This window comes from Poecilia latipinna, unplaced genomic scaffold (assembly GCF_001443285.1).
Source record: "Poecilia latipinna isolate Pla-1442-1.1 unplaced genomic scaffold, P_latipinna-1.0 Scaffold1412, whole genome shotgun sequence".
Lineage (NCBI taxonomy): Eukaryota > Metazoa > Chordata > Actinopteri > Cyprinodontiformes > Poeciliidae > Poecilia > Poecilia latipinna.
In genome coordinates, this window is record NW_015114028.1 from 86,792 (window position 1) to 114,182 (window position 27,391).

The 27,391-nt window shown below is 37.8% G+C and overlaps 2 protein-coding genes across 5 annotated transcripts; one reads left to right on the plus strand and one right to left on the minus strand.

Annotated features, from left to right (window-relative positions):
* Window positions 1-965: 965 nt before the first annotated feature.
* On the minus strand, window positions 966-15,847 carry bcat2 (branched chain amino-acid transaminase 2, mitochondrial). 4 transcript variants are annotated; one of them, XM_015056836.1, is made up of 19 exons: window positions 15,831-15,847; window positions 14,728-14,849; window positions 14,600-14,638; window positions 14,428-14,525; window positions 13,297-13,363; window positions 13,113-13,204; window positions 12,438-12,542; window positions 12,295-12,362; window positions 11,469-11,565; window positions 7,317-7,388; window positions 5,623-5,823; window positions 5,431-5,541; window positions 5,195-5,314; window positions 4,958-5,121; window positions 3,691-3,833; window positions 3,528-3,613; window positions 2,338-2,478; window positions 2,179-2,253; window positions 966-1,811 (listed from the first exon to the last, which is right to left on the minus strand). In XM_015056836.1, exons 2-19 carry the CDS (start codon window positions 14,807-14,809, stop codon window positions 1,770-1,772), a joined length of 1,803 nt encoding a protein of 600 aa, XP_014912322.1. In that variant the 5' UTR covers window positions 14,810-14,849; window positions 15,831-15,847; the 3' UTR covers window positions 966-1,769. The 4 variants fall into 4 exon arrangements, with proteins under 4 accessions (XP_014912322.1, XP_014912321.1, XP_014912323.1 ...); XM_015056835.1 differs by lacking the exon at window positions 15,831-15,847 and having other exon boundaries at window positions 14,728-14,957; XM_015056837.1 differs by lacking the exons at window positions 13,113-13,204; window positions 13,297-13,363; window positions 15,831-15,847 and having other exon boundaries at window positions 14,728-14,956.
* Window positions 15,848-16,009: 162 nt separating this feature from the next.
* Window positions 16,010-22,512, plus strand: kcna7 (potassium voltage-gated channel, shaker-related subfamily, member 7). The gene is made up of 3 exons (XM_015056839.1): window positions 16,010-16,234; window positions 17,180-17,902; window positions 21,464-22,512. Exons 2-3 carry the CDS (start codon window positions 17,216-17,218, stop codon window positions 22,397-22,399), a joined length of 1,623 nt encoding a protein of 540 aa, XP_014912325.1. The 5' UTR covers window positions 16,010-16,234; window positions 17,180-17,215; the 3' UTR covers window positions 22,400-22,512.
* Window positions 22,513-27,391: the final 4,879 nt, after the last annotated feature.

Sequence of the window (27,391 nt, forward strand, 5' to 3'; positions counted from 1 at the left end):
AATCCCTAAAATATCAGTGTGACTATAAATGTAATAATTATTGAATCTAAAAGTGATAAAATCCAATATAATCATTAAATTTCTATGTAATAATCGTGGAATCAAAGAGGAAATGTTTAATGGTTTGTCAGCAACAGCGCCCCCTTGTGGGAACATGTATTGTCTGGAGCAGACGCTGCAACCTCTACAAAAAGAGACATTTTGGCCATCAGTCCAGCTTGTACCGAGTACTACGGAGCCCCCATGTCCCCTGTAGGGCTCCGTACAAATGCAGTATGGCTTTTTGAGGAAAACTTCAGTAATATCATTTTTAAAGAACCACCATTTGCTGCTATTTTTAGGTTTTAAAATAAAACTTTTGCAAAATAAAGAAATAAAATAGGATGGATATATTTTCTTCTATTGGATGTTAACTAAAACAGGTCTGAATAAATATTATTTGTACTTTCAGTGTAATTCTGTTTTGGAACACCAATGCATTATTCAATGAAAAAAACAGAAAAACAGCTAAAATCTACATGTTTGTTTAATTAAAAACATTAGTTGATTCTCTGTCAGTTTAGCCAAAGGTTTTGAGAGCCATTTATAGAGGATGAAAGTTGTAGATTAAAGATTTAAAGTTGATTACTCTTATTGATCAACTAACGATTAATTAACTATTTTCTTAAAACTTGGGTTTTCTCTTGTATGACCGTCTTCTGATGACCTAAAGGGCAAAATGAGCGTTATAAAAGTGAAACTTAAATTTCTCATCTCATATCAGACCGTTTTATGGCCGCCATCTTTAACTCTGTATAAATGGCTCCACTTACGGATAGCTAGAGGCGCCCTCTACTGGATGGCGGCCAAACTGCAAAAATGAAAGAGGATTAAACGGATCTCATTCGTCAGTCGATTGGAACTACTGTTAGAATTCCTAAAACAGTAGTTTTTCTTTATCTGAAGAAAAAAAAACAGACAACCACTAAACCTCAAATAAAATTTTATTGTAAAAACCGAATAAAAGTAACAGCATGTTGAAAAATAAAACTAAGATGAATTGTTTTCAGCTACATCCCATACAGAATGAACATGAAAAGGACAAGCTAACCGACGGCGGTCAGGCACTTTAAGGAAAAGAGACAAGAGAGCAATCTGTGAACAAATACATACCGTTCAGAAAGGGCAGAAACAAAACATTTAAAAGGAGAATACAGCAACATGATACTTTGGAAGACAGCTGGCCAGATTTCACATCAACACAAGGTACAATAATTTAAAAGCCTCTAAACACAATCTGGAACTTTACATTGTTCTCATAAAAACACAAACTAGTGCAGGAGTAACAGCCAGCGTTCAGGTCTATTCTACGGCTTTGCTTCCCACCACCAGAGGGCGCCGTTTCACCTCCGTGACGGCTGAGTGGCTTGGATCAGTAACGGTTCGTCCTCACACAGGTGTAACAGTTAAACATGTTCTACAGTGGATTTATAGTGCATTCTGCAGAGGCTGGCCTGCAGGTCCTACACTGAATATGTAGCTGCTTTTTAAACACAGATGTGTCCGTTTGTGCTGACACCAAAGATCACAATGGGTGTTTGGTACTTATATAGACTCCTTACGCTAATACTTTACATCAAATCTTTATATTTTGTCATCTAGGTGCTTGATGTGTTAATGCTTTACATTCAAAACTCCAACCGTTTTCGTTTCAGGGGTCGATGTGGGCAGAGGAGTGCATTAGCTGGTCGATCAAACTGGAATCACAGGACTTAAAAACCGACGGCTGTTTAAACAACCACTGGGGCCCATTCGCTTGGTTTGCGTCCGTACTGGGAGAGGAAAAAGGCAGGTGAGTGTTTGTTTTGATTAAAACGATTCATATTTAAAACCAAAAGTTATTTTTTTATTCATTTGAAAGTTCGGAAAGCTTATTAATGGTGATAAATGGTACAAAAAAGCTAGCTTGTGAATATTAGCAGCTAGCATTAGCCTCCTCAAACATTACTCCCGTTTTTGGTCCACGTACCAAACATTTACCCACCTAGCTGTGATTAGTTTCACTTTGCTTTAAAATGAGCAACTTTGAGAGGAAGAAATATACTTGTGGAAGTCTATATTTGATTTTTTTTGCTTCTTCTGGCTTAAATTTCTGGTTAAATTGCTTGTTAGTGGTTGAATAAAGCCTGACAATCTTACCTGAATATCAGTAAGCTCCTTGTAGAATCTCTTTGCGAGATCTGGACCGTTCTGCATTGTAGGGATCTGATAAGTCTGAAAAAAATAAAGTAATGCAAAGAATCTGGCCCAAAGAATGACCGAAAGTAAAAACCAAGAACATTTTAAAATTTTACGTACCTTTCCTCTATAACGGAGGCTTCCAACGGGACAAACGACGCAGGCGGTTCCGGCTCCAAAAACCTCCAGAACTCTTCCAGCATCCAAAGCTTCGAGGAGCTCCTTCATCCCCATCTTTCGCTCCGTCACTTTAAAATCGCCCTGACAGAAACAAACAAGAAAAACGAGGAATATTGTTATTATCCACCAAGACTGTAGATTATGGAGAATTTCACAAAATCACAAAGAATGTGAATTAATTTACTCTATTTAGGACAAAGGTTTTGCTACTTGGGCCAACATCATAGACTCAAAATTTGTTGCAGGCAAAAATAAAAACAAATTCAAGCAAATAAAGAAGCCTGATATTTATTGTAGGTCCAAAACTAGAAAGAGATTTTTACGACTGTGTATTAAGGCCCTAACAGATGGGCACAAAAAGACTAAATGTCCACCAAAAACTCAGAAATTTAGTGATTAATCACAGAAATTTATAGAAAAAAACAAATCTGAGATCCAAAAGTCAAACATTTCTGACTTTTGGATCTCAGGAATGTCGGTGAATTTTCTCAAAATTTCTGAGTTTAATCTAAAATTTTATGAAATATTTTTCACAAACTTTTAAAATGTTACATTTTTTTCTTGGAAATTTCTCAAATTAAACTCAAAATTTCAGATTTTTCTCACAAACTTTTTTGAGCTCAGAAATTTCCACTTTTTTTATTTCTGACTGATTAATCTAAAAATTTTGACATTTGAAATTTAGAATTTTTGTAGAAAATCTTTTATATTAATCTAATTTTTTTTCTTCAAAAAATTTCTTAGATTACTCAAAATTATTTTAGTTTGTTGCCAGAAATTTTATTTTTTTCTACTGTGGCCCTAAGACACTGTAGAAGATTTTGCATGTTTGTAAATTAAAGACATGTAGCTTTCTGCTTCTTTTGGGCTCAATTGAATACATTTATTTTCAGTAATAAGAACAGGATTTTGTTGCTATATTTATCCAAGTTGCAGAAAGAATCAAAGCTGGTTGGTGCAGCAAAGTTGGTTTTTCAGTAAAAGTTTCTTGATAAAACGTTAAATACTTTGTAACAGTTTAAAAGTCTCCGGGCCCAACTGTTTCATTTTTGAATTGCAGTTTGGAAGCTAAATAAAGCTCCAGCTTGCATTGACTGGACTTTTTGTTGAGGAGGATGTTGTCTTCTCACCCAGGTTCTGCCCAGGTCCAGCAGCGACTGCCGGGTCACTCCTGGCAGAATAATGCCGTCCAGAGGAGGCGTCACCAGCTCTCTCTCTGCAGACACACAAACAGCTGATCGATTTCCACCAATATTCAATAGATCCAGCATGAGGGGTCAGCAGGCGTCTCACCTCCTTTAGTGTTGGTCCAGTAGATGAAGAGGTTCATGGTGCCGACCTCGGTGATCTCCTCATCCGGGCCGTAGAGCCACAGAACCTGCTGGCAGCCCTGCTTCTGCGCCTCCATCTGCACGGCGATGGTCGGCCCGTAGTTCCTGGACACACACACACACAGAGGTTTCTATTATAACAGCTGGAATATTCACAGCTGCAGTTTTCTGGCCAGAATAATCAATTATCAGGATCATTTTCAGTTGCAGCTGTAGTTTTAGCTGCATGTCTGTGTTAAATAACCGTGTAAACGCAGCGATACCCAGGGCTGAATCCCTTTCTGCTCCCCCGGCTGATGAGAGCTGCTAAATCTGGATTTGGGGCGGACGCATTCCCCACCTTCTGATGGGAGTGGAGCCGGCGTTCGGTTGCGTAACAATCTGGGAGCGAAGCAGCTGAACAAGCAGAGTCACATGGAGGCCTGAGCGACTGCAGGAAGTGAGGAGCAAAAAGCCTCCAGGCGGAGAAACGACCGTCAGACTGGCTCCAGATCAGAGGAACCGAACGGAAACGGAAAACTCCCGACTGAAAGTCGAGGCGACGTTTAGAGACTTTAACGATCTGAGATAAAGGCTCAGATTAACGTTCTGCCCATGTAAAACAGAGAAATGTTCAGATTACAGATTAACGTTATCGATTACTGAGTTAATCTGAAGTTGGTCCATTTTATCAATAAACTAATTGATAAGTTGCAACTTCTTAAAAAAAACTTCAGAGCAAAGTGACAGACTTTTCATTATATGCTAAATTATTAATAATGTATTATTAATTAATAACTATTAATAACTAATAAACATTATTTGTAAATACTTGTTTTCTCAAAGTAAATTTTTCAACTTTTGAAAGTCAAATCTTAAAAATTTTCTTTAAAAATTTCAGAGTTTGAAAACTCAAATTTTGAAATCAATTTTAGACCTTTGATTGAAAAAATATGGATATTTCTGCATCAAAATAAAAAACTTCTGACTTTTGAAACAGAAATTTCTAATATCTCAATTTAAGATTTTTTGATAAAATTTTTAACTTTCCAAAGTCAAATTTCCTTTTTCTAAAAGTTTGTTACATTTATCTTTTAGAGAAAAATTCTGATCTTACTCCTCCTTTCCTTTTTTTTCCATCTACAACGTCCCAATACTCTGTCGTTGATTTCACCCGACTGTGAAGTTGGAATTTCCCATTTTCTGAGTACAACTGGAAGGCAGCGTGAAGGAGGAGGATAAAAACTCACCCTCCCATTTTGTACTCCCCGACTCCTCCTTTCCAAGCTCGGACGAACGCCGGGTCCGCCAGCAGAGACACCGGGTTGAAGGAACCCGTGGCGAAGTACGGTCCCACCGGGCCGATGATGACGAAGATCAGCGCCTTTCCGGCTCGAGAAACGCCAAGAGACGGCTGGACGTGGAGCAGGACGCCGTCAGAAAGGCAGACGGCAGAGCGGGGGTTGTTCACGGATCACCAAACTCACCTCAGTGCCGATAAACGTGGGTCGGATGTAGAGGCTGGCGTCCTGGGAGAAAGGAACCCAGTCCTGGTCCACCTCCACCAGCTTCTTGATGCACTGCAGCAGCTCGATTTTATCAAACAGCTGGAATGGAAAACACAGCAGAGGATCATCCTTAATCCTTAATCTGATTGGTTTCCCAGTTGGTTGGATGTACGGTTGGATGCATGTCTGGATGACCCTTCAGTGCAGAGACTCACAGGAAGGCAGCTCCTCTCCGTGCTGCGATGCATCCTCTCCATGTTCAGCATCGGCCTGAACAGACGGATGTGGTTGTCGACGCCACGGAACGCCTTCATGCCTTCAAACAGCTAAAACAACAAAAAGACCAAAAAATAAACATTTAGGATGAAAATCCATGATCAGTTTCCCTCCATGTTTATTTGCCTTACCTCTATGGAGTAGTGCAGGGCGGAGGAGGCCGGGTGCAGAGACAGGTTCTGGAAGGGTTTGATCTGCGGCGCGTCCCAGCCGTCCTTCTCGGACCAGCTTATGGTCAGCATGTGGTCGGAGAACTGCTTTCCGAACATCAGCGCGGACGGGTCGGGCTTGGGTTTGCATTCCGGGTTGCGTTCGATGGTGAGGTCTGCGGCCTGGAGGCGGACCGGAGGGAGAGGACGGACGAGAGCAGAGCGGAGCAGAAAGACGAAGCCACGAGGAAGACAGTGATCGATTTTGAGCAGGGTATTGACAGAGCACAAACACATCAGAGATACAGGATTATAACGGAGTCAGCTTGAGACAGGGGCGTCCGAGCGTCTGGTCAGAAAGGCCAAAATCGTCACGTTAAAAGGATTTCAGGGCCAAACAAATGTCTTTACCTTCTCACACTGCAGAAAAACATCTCACTAAGTATATTTGTGTAGTTTCTAGTGCAAATATCTTAGTTCACTTGAAATAAGACAAAACTAACTAACAAGTAACTTTCCAGCAAAAATAATAGGAGCTTGTTTTAAGATAATAATTCCTTAATATTGTTGAAAAGTACGAGTTCCACTGGCAGTTTTTGTTTCCATTTAAAACATGAAAAATGTAAGTGAAATAATCTACCAAGATTCAATTTTAAGGAATTATTTACCTAAACTAAGCAAACATATGTTGTTGAAAAGTTACTTCCATGTCACTTTTATACGACGGTGTCTTAAAGCCACTGTTGACAGAAAAAAAATTACATTTCTGCCACAAAACTCAAATTTTGAGATGAATTTCAGAAACGTTTTAGAGAAAAATATTGACATTTCTGAGCTCCGAAAGTGAAAAGTTTGTTAGAAAAAACTCTGAAATTTAGATTTTTCTCTTTGACTTTTGACAAATTGATCGAAAGTCGACCAATTTGTTTGAAAATAAGAAATTCTGAAGTATTTTTTCTCAAAAATTTGAGTTATTTTTCTTTTAATTTATTTACTTTTCAAGCTCAAAAATTTCCAAGTTGTTTTCTAGAAAATTTCTGAGATTAATCTCAAAATGTGTACATTTTCTCTCGCAAATGTACTTGTTTTGGTGCCAATACGCCTTCTGAGCTTTCTTGTTTCAAGTGGACAAAGATATTTGCACTAGAAACTGGACAAAAAGTACTTTGTAAGAAGTGTAATAATGAAATAAGTATGCAATATTTTCACTAAAAAATAGTCAGGTTAGTTGTTGGAAATTATTACAGATGTAAGTTTTGCAGGTTTGCCTCATAAGAAATTTAGCAAATTTTCAAGGGATCAATTGGAAAAAATAGAACAAAATTTTGTGAATTTTGAGCAACAAAGTCATGATTTAGGCCACTTTCTTTGAAAATGCTTAAAGTTTAATAAACTCATTAAAAGCAGCTTTTAAGTAAAAGCTGTCTAATGTGATTCTTACAAGAAATGTGGCAATTTAAAAACAAATAATTGGTGTTGCTGCCAACATTTTGTCACTTTGGACTCCCCTGGCTTCGGTTCTGACTGGTTTGGGTTTAATTAAACTGGATTAAATAATCAAAAACAGGAAAAGGAGAGAACAGGTGAGAGGAGGAAATAGTTTTTAAACATGAGGAAGCTTCTTTTTCCCAGAGGATGCCTGTGCAGGTCTTACCCGACTGGAGTTTCCTAATTACCTTAAAGGAGCTGGCGAATCGCAGGGCGCCGAAGGAGAAGGGGAGCGTCTGAACGAGTCGTGCATGGAGCGCCTGCAGACCAAACGACAAAGACTCAGAGGTTTTTACTAGGCGACCTGCAGCTTTCTGTCCAATTAATCAAGAAACAAAATGGCTGACACTTTGTCCTCAGTTTATCTGCAGGACAGGAAACCAGAGCCGCATGAGAAAATTTCAGATTTATTTTGTTTGAATCAAATTTCTTGCTTTGAAATGACAAAATATTTTTTAAAAGTGTCTTTTATTTCTATCATGCCTGTGAGTTGTGATACAGAGTATCAGAATCCAGGATATGAGAATTTTGTTTAATTATGAGAATATAGTGATAAGAAACAATTTTACCAGAAAAAAACATCTTAAAATTACGAGAAAAAAGTTGCTTTAATGAGACAAAATATAAATTATCCAGATCAGACGCATTTTACTTTTTATTTTGAAGTTCTCATAAAATTACGACTTTAATCTCCTAATATTACAAATTTATTCTTGTTAATTGAATAATACTCTGTCATAGAGTTAACCTGGATTCAAAGTTCAAATAAATAGAAGCAGTAAAACATGTTTGTCAAACAAGATGGCCGCCGTGGATGCACTGACAATAAATCAACTCTGAACAATATATAACATTTATAACAACTGTATAATTAGACATGTAAAATGGGACAATATGCTACTAATGGGCTATTCTCACAAAACTGAACTAATGTGTCAGATTTAACTCATTTTTAGTGATTAATGCAACAAGTTTAAACCCACACAAGCTTTTTTTTTATCCTTCACTGCTTATATAGTCAGAAACTCAGTTTAGCTCTTGCATAACAGGTTTTGTTGAGTATTTTTTCAATATTTGCTTATTCTTGCAGCTCTTACCCAGCCTGTAGTTTAGTTCACTTCAAAAAACTAACCAAAGGACAGTGAAATATGACTATACATCAATTTTTATCAATAGGAGATTTGTTTTAGGATCTAACTTAAAGGGAAATTAATGCAGATTTTTCTTCTAAAACTCCAAAGCCACATTGGCTTTGGAATAAAACTGGGTGCTTTTGGCTTTATTTACATTCAAATGAATCTGAAAGCAAAACATAGACTTAAAAAAAGATGAAAAGTTTCTGTTTTCCAGTTTTGGAAGATTTTTTTTTTAAATGGCCAGTGCTTTAAAGCATTGCGCAATGATCTACGCGCAACCTGATGATGTCATTCAGTTATTAAAAGATTAGGACCGCCTTTCACAAGCTCAAGAATACAACAACCTACATGGACAAACAGAAAAATTTCCACCTTATGGTTTTAGGAATGCAAGGTCAGAGTGTGATCCATTCAGTTCTCCAGCAGAGGTCTAATTCTAGAGAGAAATGCAGTAATTATATGCATGATGAAAGGATGATGCAAGTTTTGTCTTTATTGCCTCATCTGATGGGAGTTAACACAAAGCTATAAATCTGATGATAAGCCTGAAAACGGAGGAAATCTGACAAAAATAGTTAAATTGATGACTTAATCATGCAAAAACAACAACAAAAAAGGGAAAACGTTGTTGCATTTTTATTTTAGCAAGTATGGGAAGCAAATACAGCCTGAATGGAGAAAGAAAATTCTGAATGAACCTTAAACAAATTGTCGAGTCACTAAAAACAAACACGGTTTCAAGTTGTGCAGAAATATAAAATATATTTAAAATGACACAATTAAAATATTAACTAAACAAAAGCGCCGAATTCGTTGTCATCTCTATAAAATTTATTTTTAACCTTTAGTTTGTTGTTCTCACTTTTATTTTTAGGACGAAGCTTTATTTTAAACTTTTCTAAATGAAGTCTGGTGAGGGATCTTCCCCGCAGTCGGACTCCCGGCGCGGGAACGATCCGATCTACAGCAAGTCATGTCCATCTCCTCTCCTCTAAGGTTACTGATTTATCGATCAGTTAAATAATGTTTAACCCGGGTCGTTAGTGTAAACAGATAAGAGTCACATCGGTCAGTGAACTCACTCACCGTTCGGAGGGCTGCCATCTCCTCTGCGCTGATAAACCGAGATTATTCGCCCGTGTGGAAACAAATAAAAATCCAATTCAGTTCCGCTCAGACGGACGCGGCAAACTCCTTCCAGAACAACTTTTACTAAAACAATTATGTATTAATAAAATATTTCTATTTTATTACACTTTAAAAATTTCTGGTTTAATAACTTTTAAATTATTTTTTCTGGCTCCGTTTAAACACAAAAACGTTAGTAATAAATTACAGTATGAGGATTCAGGAAGTTACTGAAGGAGTGGCAAAATCCTGGGATCTGATTGGCCAGGAAGAGCAGAGTTTACTGTAGGTCAAACTGCTTATTGTTGATTGGCCGCTCAGGAGGGGAGGGGTGCAGGTCGTGTTACGGTTGACCTGCATGCCAAAATACTTAAAATATTTATGTTCCTTTATTCCCAACGTGTCTGTTTTTATTTCATCCATCCATCCATTTTCCTACAGCGTTATCCATAGTGGGGTTTGGAGGGGTGCTGGTGCCAATCTCCAGCAAGACATTTCACCCTGGACAGGTTGCCAGTCCATCACAGGGGAACACTGTTACCCTGCTTTTATTTAACAAAAAAGTAAAGGTGTTTGTTTTTGTTATTTGCATTAATCCTGTGGGGTCAGAGACCCTCAGGATGGGATCTGACTCTTGAAGCCGTAGTTAAGTTCAGCTCCTCCGCTGAGCAGCAGGTCGATGCCGGTGCAGAACGTGGCGTCTGCAGCCAGAAACAGAGCAGCCAGCCCACACTCGGCCTCCGTCCCCATCCGACCCATCAGCTGTTGGAGGAGCAGACGCACAGGAAACGGGATGAACACGGCAGAGACTTGTTTCTGGAAGCCTGCAGCTGTTCGTTCCCACAGTTGCTGCTAAGCTGTAAAATCCGCCCAACTAGCATATAATTAAAACATCTCAACTTAGACAACTCCACAATTTAGGTTTAAAAGAAAAAAATCACATGTTCATGCAATGAAGTTCAGATGACAGTTTCCTAGTCTGCTTTTAACAACTGAAAAAACTAAATACACTGCAAAAAACACAAAATCTTACCAATTATTTTTGGTCTGGTTTCTGGTGTGCGACGGCGTATTAGGTCCATACTAACAAACAAAATCAAATTATGAGAATAAAGTCGTAACACTACAACTTTATTATTGTGCGACTTTACTCTGTTGTAGTACGGCTTTATTGTTGCACAACTTTTTATGCAACTTTATCATCCTATTGTACTATTCTCACAATGCTGAGTTTATTCTCATACATTATTCTCATATATTTTTTTATTATTATCTTCTTATTGTGGCCCTAAAACTCTATCGTACTAAGGCAAGACGTTTTTCCCAAGTTATAAGTGAAACAATCTGCCAGTGGAACTTGTAGTTTTTATTAAGGAATTATTTGAAAAGTTACTTTTAAGTTAGTTTTGTTTTATTTCAGGTGTATTGAGATATTTACACTAGAAACTAGACAAAAAACTTGGTGAGCTTTTGTGTTTTTCCACTCTTCCATGTGTCATCATGTGAAAACAACAAACTTCAGGGATTTTATGTGACTGAGACAAAAACAAAAGTATCTCAATAAACATATATATTTGAATAAACAAACTGGATTTATTTAGGGGTTTTAGGATAAAGAGGGATAGCAAACACTTTTTAGATTTGGGTTTGTATTTTGAAAACTTTAGTTTTCTTACAATTCACAATTGTGCACTATTTAATGTTGGTTTATTAAATAAAAATTTAGAAAAGTTCAACAGTTCTTAGATTCAGGAAACAACAAATGCAGATCTTTCATGAGAACTTGACCTCTATGAATACTTCGGTTCAAATAAACATTAACTAGTTTCATCAGGTGCTAATCTAATTAGCATTTCATCATAACAGAGTTGGTAAAATTCCTCCTGCTGGTTCTAAGAATGAAAGTGTTTCATTTCACAGACCGGTTGTAGTGAGGCAAATTCTTCATTACCACAACAACAAAACCCAGCCAGCCAGAACATCCAGTTCAGCTGCTACTTCACAACAGCAGGAGTCTATGGTTACCGACATAAAAGACTTGAATGTTCAGCACTGAGTGTGTTCTCCTGACCTCACCTGAGCTTTTTCCCCTGCGTGGACGGTGGCTGCAGCGTCGGCCGTCTGCGCAGCAAGTTCTTCCCACAGCGGCGTCATCACGTTACCTGGAGAGATGCTGCAACACGTATCAGACACTAAATTATAATTTACAATTTCTTTTATTACCAAAGGTATTTGTAGGAGCACAAATGCATTTTGAAACATCTTCTGGTTTCTAGTGACAATTTTAATTTATTTTATATTATTGTGTAAGTAATAAATGATAGAGGTCAGCTACTTTCTGTGATTTTAAGAGATTAAAATATTTTCCAAACTAGGCTGTTCTCCAGATTAAAAAAAAAAAAAAAATGAACAGCAATTTTTTTAGACTATAAATATAGAATTTCCAGGTACATAAATATCACAAAATTTAAATACATACATATATATATATATATATATATATATATATATATATATATGATATTTATAAAGATTAAACATGTATTCCATCTTTGAAATCAAATTTCTTAAATTATGAAGATAAATTTGTTAATTTTGAATATTTACATTGCAGCGATTTATAAAAATCATCTCAATGCTTATGTAACTAATATAATCTTCACAAGATTAAATATCTCATAGTGCTTATTATGACATATTTAAGTCCTTTTCCTTCTTTCCTTTACAGTAAAACGTAAACATTTATTTTAAAGAATAGCTGAAATCATGAAAATACAAACTCTAAAGCACAATATTCAATAGCAACTAATTTAAAAATACGAAGAGTTAAAAAAAATAATCACAAATAAAGTTCAACTTCCTTCTGCAAACAGGAATATCGCTGAAGTTGGGTTTGGCTCACCAGTTCACTCTCACTTTGTGTTTACTCTCATCCACAGCCATCGCCTTTGTCATGGAGATTATTGCCCCCTTGTGGAGAAAGACGTGCATTACAGAGCAGTTCTGATTGCATTTTAAAAGCTTCATCTTGACATTTTTACTCACTTTAGTGGCGACATATGGCGCAGCATCTTTCTGACCGATGGTCCCCACAAGACTGGAGATATTAATGATGTTTCCGTGGCGCTGACGAAGATACGGTAAAGCAAACTGCAGGGAAAAATATTCAGAATGATGTTTTAGCTTTTTATTTTATTTATTTTTTGAAACAGAAACATTCTGGATTAGATACAAATTTAATATAATGGTAGCTATTTCAACAGTTCCCAGTCTTCGGAAAGGTTTTTGCCGTTAACTAAAACTAACAAAATAACAAAAACTGAAACTGAGAAAACATTTCACGAACTGAAATAAATAAAAACAGTAATTAATGAGGAAAAACTACAACTAACTGGAACCATATCCTGGGTTTATAAAACTAACTAAAACACACTGAAAGTATAGATATAATATTGTTCATTTTCGTGTTTATGAATCTATTTATTAGCCTTTAGACTGATGTAAATTAGCTTTCATTTTACGTCAGCTGTAGGCAAATTACGACACTTCTTACTCCGCTAGTCCGCAAAATGGCGACGGCAAAAGTTGCTCAACAATATTTAAATACTTTTATAAATTGTATCTTGTGATGAGTATTCATCAGTGTGTACATTATCACAATACAATGGTTTGACATTCTTTAATTCTGCACTTAAAAATCAAAGTAAAAACAGAAATTACTTTGGAAGCTAAGAAGTAGCTAACGAGGTTCAGATTCAGCAGATTCCTGAACTCCTCTACTGTGGTTTCATCGGTGGGTTTGTGAGGAGGATCTGACATGGAAGATACAAAATCATTTAAAAAGCAACACAAACTCAGACTTTTCGCTTTCTGTTGACGATGTCTTCCGGAAGAACAGACTCACGCCAGCCTGCGTTGTTCACCAAACAGTCGACGTGTCCATGAAGCTCCACGGTGACTGCAATCAACCGCTGAAAAGAAAATGGCCCGCATGCATCTGTATTTTAATCCATAAAACTTAAGCATTTTTGCTCAAAGTATGTAGAATCTGTATTTAATAATTTATTGCTTCCCGTTTCCATTGAGACTCGCCTCCCTTTGTCACTCCTCTTAACGGTAAAGGAAAGGTGTGTGTTGATTTTCCTTTTAGCTAGTAATTATGTGTAATAAAGTGGCTTCTGAATTACAATCTAACAGTTGGTACAATAAACAAAAAATATTAAAACAACAAAAGGACTTGATGAGAGCCATCCTGTCAGCGAGGGGAACGGTAAGTAAATGTTTAAAAAGAAGCCTCTTAAGCTAACCGTTAGCATCAGAAGATTTTCACAAGATTAGCCCGTATAAATGCACATTATGGCACCAACTAAAGATTATGGATTACTTTTAGTAATTGATTTAATAGAACAATTATTCTGGCGATTAATTGGATTTTAAAAAGTCAGATTTTTTTAATTTAAATGTTACTAGAATAAACTCCTCCAATAAAGTCTGTTAGAGATTTTTTTGTTATCAATTTTATACATATTCAGTCTAATGTTAATCAGTAGTGACGAGATGTGCTAAAACCTTTTTGATTGCTGTGCTGAATATCTGTGCTCCTGAAAACTGATTGTTCCCTCCAGATTTCGCTTTTCTATTGTTTTCCCAAATAAAAGGCCTGCTCTGTCAGAGAGAGGGCAGAACGCTCTGTGAACGGCTCGCAGGAGTCTCGCACTATTTAGAAATGGTATTAGATACTTAGCAACCCTGAACAGGAGCACCTAGTTTACACACTTTAGGACATTAGATTAGTTTTCTTTCCTTTGGTTTGTTATTTTGTTTGTATTTCCTTTTAACTCGTGTAAAGCACTTTGAATTGCATTGTTGTTGAAAATATCCTATATAAATAAAATTACCTTATTCTTGTAATTTTATGACTTTATTATTTTCTTAATACTCCGTGGTGCGACTGCACTCATCTAACGATTAATTAAGAAAACAGCTTATTGACTTAGTGTAAGAAATGGGACTGTTTGCATCTTCATCGCTTTACCTGGATCTGGTCTTCCTTGGTGACGTCACACTCCACAAACTTGCACGCCCCTGGTCCCAGCGTGTTGAACTCCGTTTCCAGAGCTTCACCTGCTGCAGCTGCAACACACAGTGACACATCCTGTTGGCGTTACTGTGTGTTTTATTTACGTATTTTGCAGTTTTGCACCGACCTCCTCTTGCACAAAACACCACTTTGGCTCCATTTTCCACTAAAAAAAGAGACGCAAAAATAATCAGTGCTCCATTTCTTTTTTGTAATCTTAGCAAACACACAACGAAAAAACAAATATCCACAAACCAAACGCTTTGACAATCCCTCTGCCGATGCCTTTGGATCCTCCAGTGACAATAACCACTTTGTTTTGGTAGCGCAGCGGCATTTTGGTGCGCCAAAACGGTCAGGCAGTGCGCAGCGTTTATCTGCAAAACACCACAAGTTATTATTTGATCAAAGTTTTAAGCTGACTGCACGTCTAAGTCCTCTGCTTTGTCAAATATTGCGCAGCTGCCACCAAGTGTTTGTAAAGTTCAAAGTCCCACAAAAAACTCGTTTTGCTCTGAGGCGTTCAGGTGTTCAAGAAACGATCGGAAATTCTGCAATTCGCTGCAAAACCCAAACAATTCATGGAAAGCTCAACTTAGTGCTACATACGGGATCTTGATGACAATTTACCTTAGTTACTTTATTCATGCAATCATAAATGTAACTATATCTGACATTACACTGTAAAAAAGAAACATATTTCATTGATTTTAAAGAGTTTTTTAAGATAATAATATATATTTGTTTTTAATAAATTATTTTAACCTCAAAATAATATTACACTGAACATTAAGTTGTGAAGTAGAACATGTACTGTTTAAATATAAATATTCAATAGGAAATAAAAAATATATATTTTTAGATTAATTAAATCTCAAAATAAAGTTTCACAGAACATTAAAATGTGAATTACAACATATATATTTTAAATAATATGAACATTTGTCAGTAAATAAAAATATATATTTTTAAATTAAATTTTTTAAAAATGCTATACAGACCAATAAGTTATGAATTACAAGTATTTTTTAAAAACAATTTGAATACATTTTTAATTGATAAATCTCAAAATAATGTCAGATAGAACGTTAGGTTTTGTATTACATGTATGTTTTAAATATTCATCAGGAAATAAAACAAATACATTGTTTTTAATTAATTCAATCTACAACATGTATGTTTTAATAATATAAATAATTGGCAGGAAATAAAAAAAATACTTAAATAAATCTAAAAATGTTATACAGAACATTAACAAGTATTTTTTGAAAATAATATACATTATCAGTAGGAAATATCAATGATAGTCAAAAACATTATCATTGTCATGCAGATATGTACACTATTCATGCACTCACCATGTACAGTATGTTTAGTAGATTTAACAGGCTGACATTTTCAGACAGCAAAGGTGAGGATTGGGAGTGCGAGGGGTTAGCGACACTCTTGGATCAGGGTCAAAGATTAAATTTCAACCCTGCAGCATTCCCTGGGGCGGCGCGTAACAGAGAGGGTGCAACAGAGAGGACCCACAAACAAGCCTAACTCCAAGTGAGCGCTGCAGATTAACACCACAGCGGCCCCTGAAGGAGCCACGCTGCCGCCGCCTCCTCCTCACCGCACACAAAAACACGGTGAGGGCTTTCCTGGACATCCTGATGTGGAGATCGGCGAGGAGTCGGCTGCAGACGGAGGGAAGGAAGAAGGAGGCAGAGCAGGAGGAATATGTGGAGGAGTGAGTAGCTGGAGCAGCTGAAGCCAGGTAAGGAGGAGGAGAAAGTCTGATGGTGAGACTCATAAAATTATGCATAACAAACTAGAGGTGTAACGATTAATCGTGATTAATCGATTAATAAAATAACCATCAAGTAAATTAGTAATTGATTAATCGTTAAGTGAAGTATACATACTAAAGAAACAACACATTCAGAGAATAATTAAGCAAAAAAAAAAAGACAAAGATATAGACTTTTACCATTTGAGATAACTTTTTTCTGTAAATATGTTAAACCCACAACTAAAGTGGAATCCATTTAGCTTCACCTGGTTCAAATTCTGTAAATAAATCTCTCATTAAGCAATTATTAATCAGTTAATCCAGGAAAATAATCAGCAGATTATTCATAAATGCTGTTATGTCATTTTAGGCAATAAAATGTTTATTTCCTTATTTAAAGAAGGGACTGAAGTATTTTTTATTTCTTGCATCTTTTAACATATACCTAATATTTCATAACAAGAATGAATGCTAATAATGAAAAATATGCAGAAAGCAGCAATTTTTATGTTGATTAATTGTCAGAACAATCTATAACTAAATTATTAATTATGAAACCTAAGGTTTTAGATAGCGGGGCTTGGCTTAACAGTGGTTGCTAGGTAACGGGGCTGGGCTTGGCAGTGGTTGCTAGGTGACAGGGCTTGTCTTGGCAGTGGTTGCCAGGTAACGGGGCTTGGCATGGCAATGGTTGCTAGGTAACGGCACAGTGCCAGTGGAATGTGACATAATAATCGGGAGGTTTTAGAAACTGAAATAAAACTTAATAAATTAAAACGTCAAAACTCAGCTGAGTGTTTTTGGGACTCAAACAGAAGTGGAAAACTTTGCAAAATGCAAATTTTGCATTATAAAGATTTATCTGCATCGACACGTGACTTTTTAATTCATCTGTGTCTCGTGGTTCAGTCTCGATTGTTTGATTTTCAGAGAGACGCAACCCAAAGAAACACCCAACGCCGAGAAATGGACAATCAAGACGAGCGAACCGGAAATGAGGGGGAGGCAAAGGAGAAACAAAAAGCCGATGAGCTCAGCGACGAACAAAAGCAGAGCAAAGACAAGTACAACAAGCTGGAGAAGGAGTGCAGTGAGAAGGAGGTGTGTGGCGAGGCCAGGAGGGCGAGCCGCCGCCCCTTTAAGAGCGGCTGGGACTTGAGTGAACGCCTGGCCATCAACGTCTCCGGGATGCGTTACGAAACCCAGCTGCGCACCCTCGCTCAGTTCCCCGACTCCCTGCTGGGCGACCCGCGGCGCAGGCTACGCTACTACGACCCGCTGCGCAACGAGCTGTTCCTGGACAGGAACCGCATCTGCTTCGACGCCATCCTCTACTTCTACCAGTCGGGCGGCAGGCTGCGGCGACCCGCCAACATCCCGCTGGACATGTTCCTGGAAGAGCTGCACTTTTACGAACTCGGCGAGGCCATCATTGACCGGTTCAAGGAGGACGAGGGCTTCGCCAAGGAGGAGGAGAGGCCCCTGCCGCCCACAAAGTGGCAGCAGAAAATCTGGATGTTGTTTGAGTATCCCGAGTCGTCGGGTGGAGCGAGGATCATCGCCATCATCAGCGTCATGGTCATCGTCCTCTCCATCCTCATCTTCTGCCTGGAGACTATGCCTGAGTTCAGAAACGAGAAGGAGCGGCGGGAGGTGAGGCGGACATGTTGGCATGAAGGGTCACTTTAGGTGCAAAGGTTAAGCCCCCAATCCCCGGGACTGGGAGCAGATTTTAGCTGAGGGTGTTTTCACACCTGATAGTCCATTAGAGTCGCCAAAATCGCAACATTTTGTTACATTTGCAGCTCGGTTCTCTTTCACACTGAGTCAAGCTAACCAAAAGCTTTGAAAAACCTTTTCCCCTACTTGCCTGTAGGGGCGCTGTACCAAGAACCACTAAAGAAAACAACTAGAAAACTTTTGAAAATTTTAGATTTTATAAGAAAAAATTATAAAAAAGATTATTTTTTACACATTTGTGTAAATTGTTACTATGTTGTGAAATAATGTTATTAGATATATTACTAGTGAAAAAATCAAATTCCTCCACCCAGCGCTCTCAGTGCTAACTACAAACAACCAGTAAGAGTGAGGAGACAGGAGGTCTTAGCGCTGCCTATCACAATCTTGTGTGACGCTGCTCATCCTCCCTCTCCTAACCTTGCTCTCTGCTACACTGCAGTTAGCATAACTTGTGAATGCTAATGCCAGTTAGCATTTCCACCGATGATGACAAATAAATAGTTACCGTAATAGTATGTTGTTTTCCCATCGTTAGCATACTAAGCAGTGTGCATAAGGATGATCGACAGCACTAAGACCCTCCTCCTGGATCTGATTGGTTATCTATTCAGACCAATAGTAGCTTAGTGAGCTAAGCTTTCACTCATTATCTGTCACCATATGGTAACAGTTTTACCAGATATGTATAAACAAACATATTCTTTATAAACATTACATACTGCAGCTTTACGTTGTCACCCTTTTTATTTAAAAATAAATGTTAAACATGAAGATGAAAAAAGCGGGCAAAGCAGCAGAGAAAGTGACGTCAGTGAACCCGATCCGCTCCGACGGAGTGAAGACATCATCCTGTCGGTGTAGTCAGAGGAGGAAGGCTACTTCGATGTTTAGCTTGCTTTCACCGACAGGCACCTGCCGGAGTCATTTGGTCGATTCTTCAAACCCAGCCTGAAGTGAGAGTGAACGAGAAGCGGAGCAGAAGTGAGCGTGAATGCGAGAGCTGGTCTAAGGTTACCGCGCCATGAGACCCGGACGGCTAAACTTAGCATGGACGGCCGTTACAGAGCATCGACACATAAACCGATGTCCGTATTAATAAACGCGTTGACTCACCGGCTCTGAAAACGGCTTGGAAAAGACGGAGGCAGATCAGCTTTTCGCCGCAGGATGAAATTAGAAACGACGCAGCACCGTACAGAAAGTCATCAGGTCCTTCTGGTCTTTTTTTAGGAGGTTTTGTACTCATCTTCGGTCCAGTTCCTGGCGGGTTTTGTTTACAAAGCTGCTTGACTCTGACTTATGAAGCATTCAGGATATAAAATGCTCCCACTCAGCAAAAACATTTTGGGCCTACTTTCTGGTGAAAATATCTCAAAACACTTGAAATAAGACAAAACTTAAACTTAAAAATAACGTATGAGCAAGATGTGAGAACTTGTTTAGAGTCAATAATTCCTTATTATTTGTGAAAAAGTACTAGTTCCATTGGCAGATTATTTCACTTGAGGTAACGTATTATATTTACTGCTGTTAGAAAAAAAGGAGTAAATTTCCACCAACCAAACTGAAATTTTAGATTAAGTTCAGAAATTTTCTACAAAGAAACTCAAAAATTTTCTTGGGGAAAAAAAATTAAATTACTGTGGCACTAGTACGTTTAAAAATCATTATTAAGAATTTACTTAGAATAGGCTCCTATATCTTGCTGGAAAGTTACTTGTAAGTTACTTTTGTGTACCAAGATATTTACATTAGAAACTTGACTAAATACTTTTTTAAAAAATGGAAATCAAATAAAAACGTAAACATTTTTACGCGGTGCTCGCATCAGCAGTCATAAATCCATTGCTGCAGAAAATCAGAGATGTTTTGGACAAAATCCAAACCTAATCAGTCGCTTTCTGGATGTAAAATCACAAACATTATACGTTTTCTTAGATGTTGATAAATTCATTGTGTTGCTTTCCAGTTGACATAAAGGATCAGAGTCTTGCATGAACCAGCATTAAAGCTGCATCTAAAAGTGGAAGTCCAATGTAATCAAACTCAGATTAGTAACATTTATTTGCCAAAAAAAACTACAGATATTTTTACAAAACAACAAGAAAGTGATGGGTAGCGAGAAACATTAAAGGGAAGTTTAATTTTCCAGCTGAAACTAATTTAATCTAATACTTGGGTCCTGTAATAAATCCTTCTTTCAGACAGGTTACAGAGTTCATTAAGAGCTGAAAGAGGAGCTGGAGATGTTTGCTCAGCTGCTTGTTGATTTTGGAATATCGTTCATCCCTATTATTTGATTAATCCGAGCTGAATTATGAAAACATTAATCCAGATGAAGCGACAAACCTTGAAAAACACAAAGCCGCAGCATTGAGGTTGTATTATCCGGGTGCGTTTCAACGCAGAGCCATCAAACGCTTACTGTAACTTTATCTAACTTGTTAAAAGGCTCTAAAGCCAAGTTATGTCAGGCGGGCATTTTCCACCCAGATAAAAACAAACATCTGAGTTAAATGAAGCGCCAGATGTCCGTAATTCAAGCCAGAGTCACATGAACTTAAGATTTATTTGCGTGTTCAGAAATGGAGAAAGTGATTTCTATAAAAGATGGTGGGAGAGTGAAAAAGGAGAGGAGAGAAAAGGTTGTCACCGTATCACAGATCTCATAATGTACTCATCACGGATACCTTGAAAATGTTTTCTCTGCTGTAATCACCGTCTCCATGGAGACGCAGATCTGCTCGGAAACCTTCGTCACACCGAAGATCCAGACTTTTAAACTTTTAATCAAAACTCTTTTACTGACCCTCGATTTATTTAGTCATCAAAATATTTTCAAAACTCTTCAGATCAACCATAACAGACAATTTATTCACACCAGCTGAGGGTCTTATAATCTTATTTCAGAAAGTTTTCTTCTGCTGCCTCTTCACACTTTTATTTTTTAGTTTCCTGGAAATAACTCTAAACAATGAACCGTTACAGCATTTCTGTTTTGAAACAGAAAGTTTTATATTAAAAGACACTGATTTGGAAATTTTTTTTTTTTTTTGCCTGGGTTTGTTATTGTGTGTGATGGAGTAAAAACATATATATTAAGAGAATAAAGTCCTATTACAAATTTATTCTCTTAATATTATGTCTTCATTGTGGTAATATTATGACTTATTCTCATCATTTTATTTCTTTATTCTCATAACTTTATTTTTTTCTTAGCATGGCCCTAATTCTCTGTCATAATTTTGTACCTTTGTTACTTATATGAATTATTTTCATATTTTTATTTATTTATTTTTTAAATAACGTACCAGAATTTACACTGAACTTCATATTTTGGTTTGTCTGGTCTGTCTGATTTTCTAAAGTAGCACCACAAAATCAGAGATTTTGACAAAAAAAAATCACAAAAACAATCACAAATCAGTATTTTCTTCGGTTGTGACCATTACTTCTCCATTTATCTTTCAGCAATACACAATCACGCCTCACCCGACCATCCCCAACACAACCATCCTGGTCCCGCCAAAGTTCTCCCCATTCCAGGACCCGTTCTTCATAGTCGAGACCATCTGCATCTGCTGGTTCTCCTTTGAACTCATCATGCGCTTCATCAGTGCCCCGAGCAAGATCGGCTTCTTCAAGGACATCATGAACATCATCGACTTCTTGGCCATTTTGCCCTTTTTCGTCACAGTGGGCACAGAGCTGGCCAAGGACAAAGGCACACCGCCGTCTGTCTCCCTGGCGCTCATCAGAGTCATCAGGCTGGTGAGAGTCTTCCGGATCTTCAAGCTTTCCCGTCACTCCAAAGGCCTGCAGATCCTCGGTCAGACGCTGAAGGCCAGCCTGCGAGAGCTCGCGCTCCTGATCTTCTTCCTCTTCATCGGTGTCATTCTGTTTTCCAGCGCTGTCTACTTTGCCGAGGTGGACAATCCCGACACAATGTTTGCCAGCATACCCGAGTCGTTTTGGTGGGCTGTGGTGTCCATGACCACGGTGGGCTATGGGGACATGGTTCCGATTACGGTTGGGGGAAAGCTGGTTGGGTCCATGTGCGCCATTGCGGGTGTGCTCACCATCTCCTTGCCGGTTCCCGTCATCGTTTCAAACTTCAGCTACTTCTACCACAGAGAGATGGAATGTGAGGACAACAGGGAGTACCACCACGTCTCCACATCGCTCTGGGAAGACGACAAAGAGGGCGATGAAGAGAATGATGAAGACAACGGGACGGATCAGGATCCTGAATTCATGGGGGATCGTGTACTTCTGCACGAACAGAGCAGGGCGATATGTCCACCGCTCAATGGGAACCTCCTGGCTGGGCTTTGTGCAGAACAGGGAGGAAGAGATCAGCAAGGGATGAAATTACCTCTCAAAGAAACTCTGGTTACCCAAGTGTGATGAAAACTATTTACACTCTGACACTTTTTGCACGGTTTTGTACTTCCTTTTGGGTCTCTGCTGCTGCTAATAACAACCCAAATGCTTAACAACCCCCAAGCCCGCCCAAAAAACACTCCACTATTATTTTGGCAATAAGTTAATGTTTTTTGGTGTCTACAAAATGAACTGTTTCAAAAATCTACTGCGTATTATTATGTCACAAATCAGCAATTACTGCCCTAGCAGTATGGCAGTAGTAGGGCAGTAACTGCTAGGTAACGGCAGCGAAGCCCTGCCGTTACCTAGCAACCCCAGCGGAATTCCACCCATTACCTAGCAACCCAAGCTGAGCTCCAGTATGTTTGGTCAGCTGGTTTTACTGCTGTATAATGGCTGCTAGAAAAGATGAATGTTTTATTGTTGCGTTCTTGTTGGTTGTACAGGAGACTCCACTTCTGCTTTTCAAAGATGCACAGTTGTATAATTGTGCATCTGTTTGCAGCCATTTCCATTCTCGAGTGTAAATGTTGATTGGATTTAAAGTGACAAGTCACCTAAAATAGGGAGCTCATTCTTAAAGAAACTGAAAATAATCAGACTAAAATCTGATTCTCACAGAATGATTTTATGCAAAAGATATGATGAACATGTTTTTCCTAACCTGTTGAAGGAAACGTCACATTAAAGGAAAGAAGGTACTGCTAGTACGACAAGATGAATTTGGACACAAATTCAGCAGGTTACCTTGATTCTCGTTGCTCAGGGTTTTGTGTGATTATATTTTGCAAAGTCTATAAGTAAACTTTGTTTTGTTTCCTGTTTGTTGTTTCTCCACTTACTGCAGAGCTATTACAGTGTTCTCCAACCTCCAAAAATGTTCAAATAAATCAGATTTTCATGGCAGAGGCAAAATGAAACACTGAAAAATCCAACATTTAAATGGAATACATTTGAAGGAAAACCTGTTGATGTTTCTTCAGCCCCTCCTTTACCTTTAGAACTGTTGCTCTCTACATTTCATAAGATTAGAGAGAAAGATCTTTACACAATCTTTTTAAATCGACTCATTATCCTCTTTTTGGATTGGATTCATAAAGAAGGTTGATTTTGTGTCTGGTAAACCATTTCTGGATTTGGTTGTGCCTCTTAAAGATCTTATTGGGAACCGTTTTTCAGTTTTCTTGCAGGTTTCATAGAGTTCATGATGACATGAACTTCAACAAGGTTCTGGAGAACATCAAGGCCCACAGCATCACAGATTCTCCACCATGCCTAGAGCTGTATACTGAGCATCAAACTAAATGTTTAGCATGTTGCTAAATATTTAACTTGGAGCTAAATATAAAACTAAGTATTTAGCTTTACTAAATATTTAGTTTATGAACTAAATATTTAGCTTGGAGCTAAATATTCAAAGTATTTAGCTTAACTAAATATATAGATTGGGCCTAAATAGTTACAAACTAAGTATTTAATGAGTAAGCTAAATATTTTGGTCCTAACTAAATGTATAGTAGAGCGAAATACTTACTTTACAAACTAAATACATAGTTTGAAAAGTAAATATTTAGTTGGTAGACTAAATATTTCATCATGACTTTACAAACAACTCCCCACATTGTTTAACCACTTCAACAATAATCTAATATTTAATTGAATTTTTTCCCTTTATTTTGTGTTTTAAATACAACATTTCAGTTTTAGCATCTTGGCAGATTCAATCATCATCTTATTTAACACAGCTTCGGTCAGCATCCAGCGTTATTCATGTGCTTTTTTTTAGGACATATTCCGTACAGTTTTCTAAAGATGTATTAAAATATTAAATAGGTAGATTAGCTATAGGGACAAAATATCCCGCGGGAGACCAAATCTGTAGTCAAACAGTATTTGTAGTAATAGTGACGCTAAACTGGATTAATGTCTTTATTACAGTCTGGTAACGATATTGGAAACAGCAAAAGTCATTTATGTCAATATGCTTGATTAACATAGCAGCTTAATTAGATCAAATTTACCGTAAACTTCTGAGAAATAAAACACACAATGAAACGTATGACGGATTTATAAGAAATCTGCTGAGTAAGCAGTATGTGACGTGACATCGATGTGCGCGTGCGCATTACCTAAGGTATGCGTTTGCGCACATCTGACAGATATTCAGAACACCTGTTATTGACGTCAAACTGTGACGTATGACTCAGGCTTTGACGTTGCCGCCAGAGGATCACGTGATCAGCTGAGCCAATCGCCTGCCTCTGATTGGTCTCACACAGATCTGCCCTCCAAAACGTACAGCTCCACCGGAGCAGGGGCAACTCCTCCTCTTCCACCCCGCAGAGCGCCAGTTTCCTACCTTACGCCTCCTCCAGGGAGGGGTAAAAAGTAAAAGGGCCTACATTCAAATACTGTATGCGATAGGACTGTGACGTCACCTGCACCTGATTGGCTCAGCTGGTCACGTGATTCTCGGTTTTCAAAGTCAAAGCCCGAATCATACGTCACAGATTGACGTCACTGACAGAGTCCTTGAATGTAGGCCCTCTGCGATCATTTGGTCACTAAATTTTTTTATTTTCGTCTTGCAGGCTGACGTTTGTAAGAACGAACCAGTTAGACTGGACAGAGGATAGAAAAGGTTATCCTTTCTGTCTTTTACCTCTCTCTCTGTCTATCCCTCTATCGTTTTAGATGGAGGTTTTAGCATAGACTGAAGAAGAGGGTTCGTTCACAAGTGATACCACACCAGACGAAAAAGAAAAGTTTTAGTGCCAGGGCTTTTTTTATAAGACTTTGTCTTGAAAGCCCCGTACCTTAAGCCTCCTGCGGGAAGGCGCCTCCTGCGGGAAGGCATAAGGTATGGGGCTTTAAAGACAAAGTCTTTAAAACGGCCTCGGCACTAAAACTTTTCTTTTTCGTCTTATGTGGCAACACTTGTGAACGAACCCTCATCTTCAGTCTATGCTAAAACCTATGTCTAAAATGATAGAGGGATAGACGGAGAGAGAGGTAAAAGACAGGAAGGAGAACCTATTCTGTCCTCTACTATCCGGTCTGACAAGTTCCTTCTTACAAACGTCAGCCTGCAAGACGAAAATGAGAAAGGTTTAGTTTGAATCTACATTAAAAGCAGACTCTGCTCATAAAAGCAAATCTTGTGTTAATGCACATGCGAACATCGATGTTACATTTCTTAAAGTTCCATCATAACTAGGGTTCCCACCCGGCCCGTATTGAACCGATACTGTACGCGATTAGTTCGGTATTTTACAAACGTTGATGTGTAATAATAGAGGCCTGGCCCCAGAGCACTTTATACAGTAGGTGGCCCCAGTGATTGTTTCACTCACGGTGTTGGTGTTGATATTGTGCCCAACTGCTTTCTGGGTAACACAGACTGACTGACACGCTGCCGCCGCAGCCCTGGATTCTGCAGCCGCAGATTCTGGGACAAGTTCGTACAGAGGAACTGATCGGGAAGAAGCCGATCTCAGGTCAGAGAGGTCTGGACGTGTTCGAGCTGGATCAGAATCTGACGACAGAATCAGTCACCGTACTTTTTATTCAGCACCACAGAGAGCAGAGCAGCCAAAGATTACAGTCAGAGAGACTCAAAATTACTTTGAGTAATTTTTACTCAAAGTAGAAATTACTCAAGTCAGAGTAGAGAGTACTCTTACTCAAGTAACTGAGCAAATTATCAATCATTTAATATTTAAAAATTACATAATCAGAAAGACCAAAATATAGCTAAGTGGAAATTTTGGTATAAAATAATTGTAAGATTACCAAGCATTAGGGCCACACTGCAAGAAAACAGTCATAAAATTACAAGCATAACGTTATAATATGATTTGATTTTCATAAGTTTTTGTCTTAGCATGGCTCTAATACTCTTAATAATACAAAATAACAAAATCATGCAAAATTAAGTAAAAGTAAATGATTACTAAAGTATCAGAACCATACTAAAAAATTAAAATTAAATCATGAGAATTATAAAATTCAAATTATAAAATTGAATTTATTTTACGAATTTAAAATAAATAAAAATTTATTTTAAATGATTATTCTTCAAAATAATAAAAGATTTATTCATATTATTCGAATAAAATTTGAAAAATGCTAAGTTTATTTGTAATATTCAAGAATACTACAAATAAAATACTACGACTTTATTCTCATAATTGTTTTTCCTAGCATGGCTCTAATTCTGTGTCGCACAAAATAAGAAAATTAGGCAAAATCAAGTAAAAGAAAAAAAATCGTCCAAAAATTACTTTTTCTTATAACAAGGGGAATATGTCATCAGTGAAATAATCTGCTAGTACTTTTTAAAAATAAATCTTAAGGAATTATTTATTTCTTTAATTCTTGCTGAAAACTTACTTATAAGTTAGTTTTATCTTATTTCAGGTGTATTCAGATATTTGCGCCAAATCGTAGAACAAGAATGCTTGCAGTATTATTCTTTTTATATTATTCAGTCAGAATAAATACGCCACAAAAACTGTTTTACCTGAAGTTTTCTGACTGTAGGTCTTTAAATGAATATGTGTAATTTATGAGGCTGTGTGGACGCCATGCTGTCTGCAGATGTTCCCATGTATACATGCACGTCTTTCTTTAGTAAAGATCATGTTTTATTTCTGCATTCCTTCCACATGACTCGCTGTGCAGCGACTCCCGGAGAATGTGATGATGATGAAAATTAAAAAAGCTTTTTCTTTTATTTTCTAAAGCATGACTAGGCTTAAACGCCGAGGCGGACACACAATGGATGACGGATGATTCTGCTCCTGATTGTTTTCTGGTTCTTTGCTTTGGGAAATCTCAGGATTTTATGAGTCAGGTTCGCGTGAGGAAGGATTCAACCTCTAGAGGTCAGACTGAGTCATAAAACAGGCGCTTCCTTCTTCCACTGGCTTTGATTTATGACCTCACATTTAAAAAAAATCTGCCATCTTAACATGATACTACTCATTTATACCACATGATCAAGAAGATTTA

Coding starts and splice junctions, on each gene's coding strand:
- bcat2 (XM_015056836.1), bottom strand. CDS start 14,809: ATGCCGCTGCGCTACCAAAACAAAGTGGTTATTGTCACTGGAGGATCC. Junction 14,639..14,727: donor AGGGATTGTCAAAGCGTTTG/GTTTGTGGATAT, acceptor CTCTTTTTTTAG/TGGAAAATGGAGCCAAAGTG. Junction 2,479..3,527: donor TGGACCTGGGCAGAACCTGG/GTGAGAAGACAA, acceptor TGTTTCTGTCAG/GGCGATTTTAAAGTGACGGA.
- kcna7 (XM_015056839.1), top strand. CDS start 17,216: ATGGACAATCAAGACGAGCGAACCGGAAATGAGGGGGAGGCAAAGGAG. Junction 17,903..21,463: donor ACGAGAAGGAGCGGCGGGAG/GTGAGGCGGACA, acceptor TTTATCTTTCAG/CAATACACAATCACGCCTCA.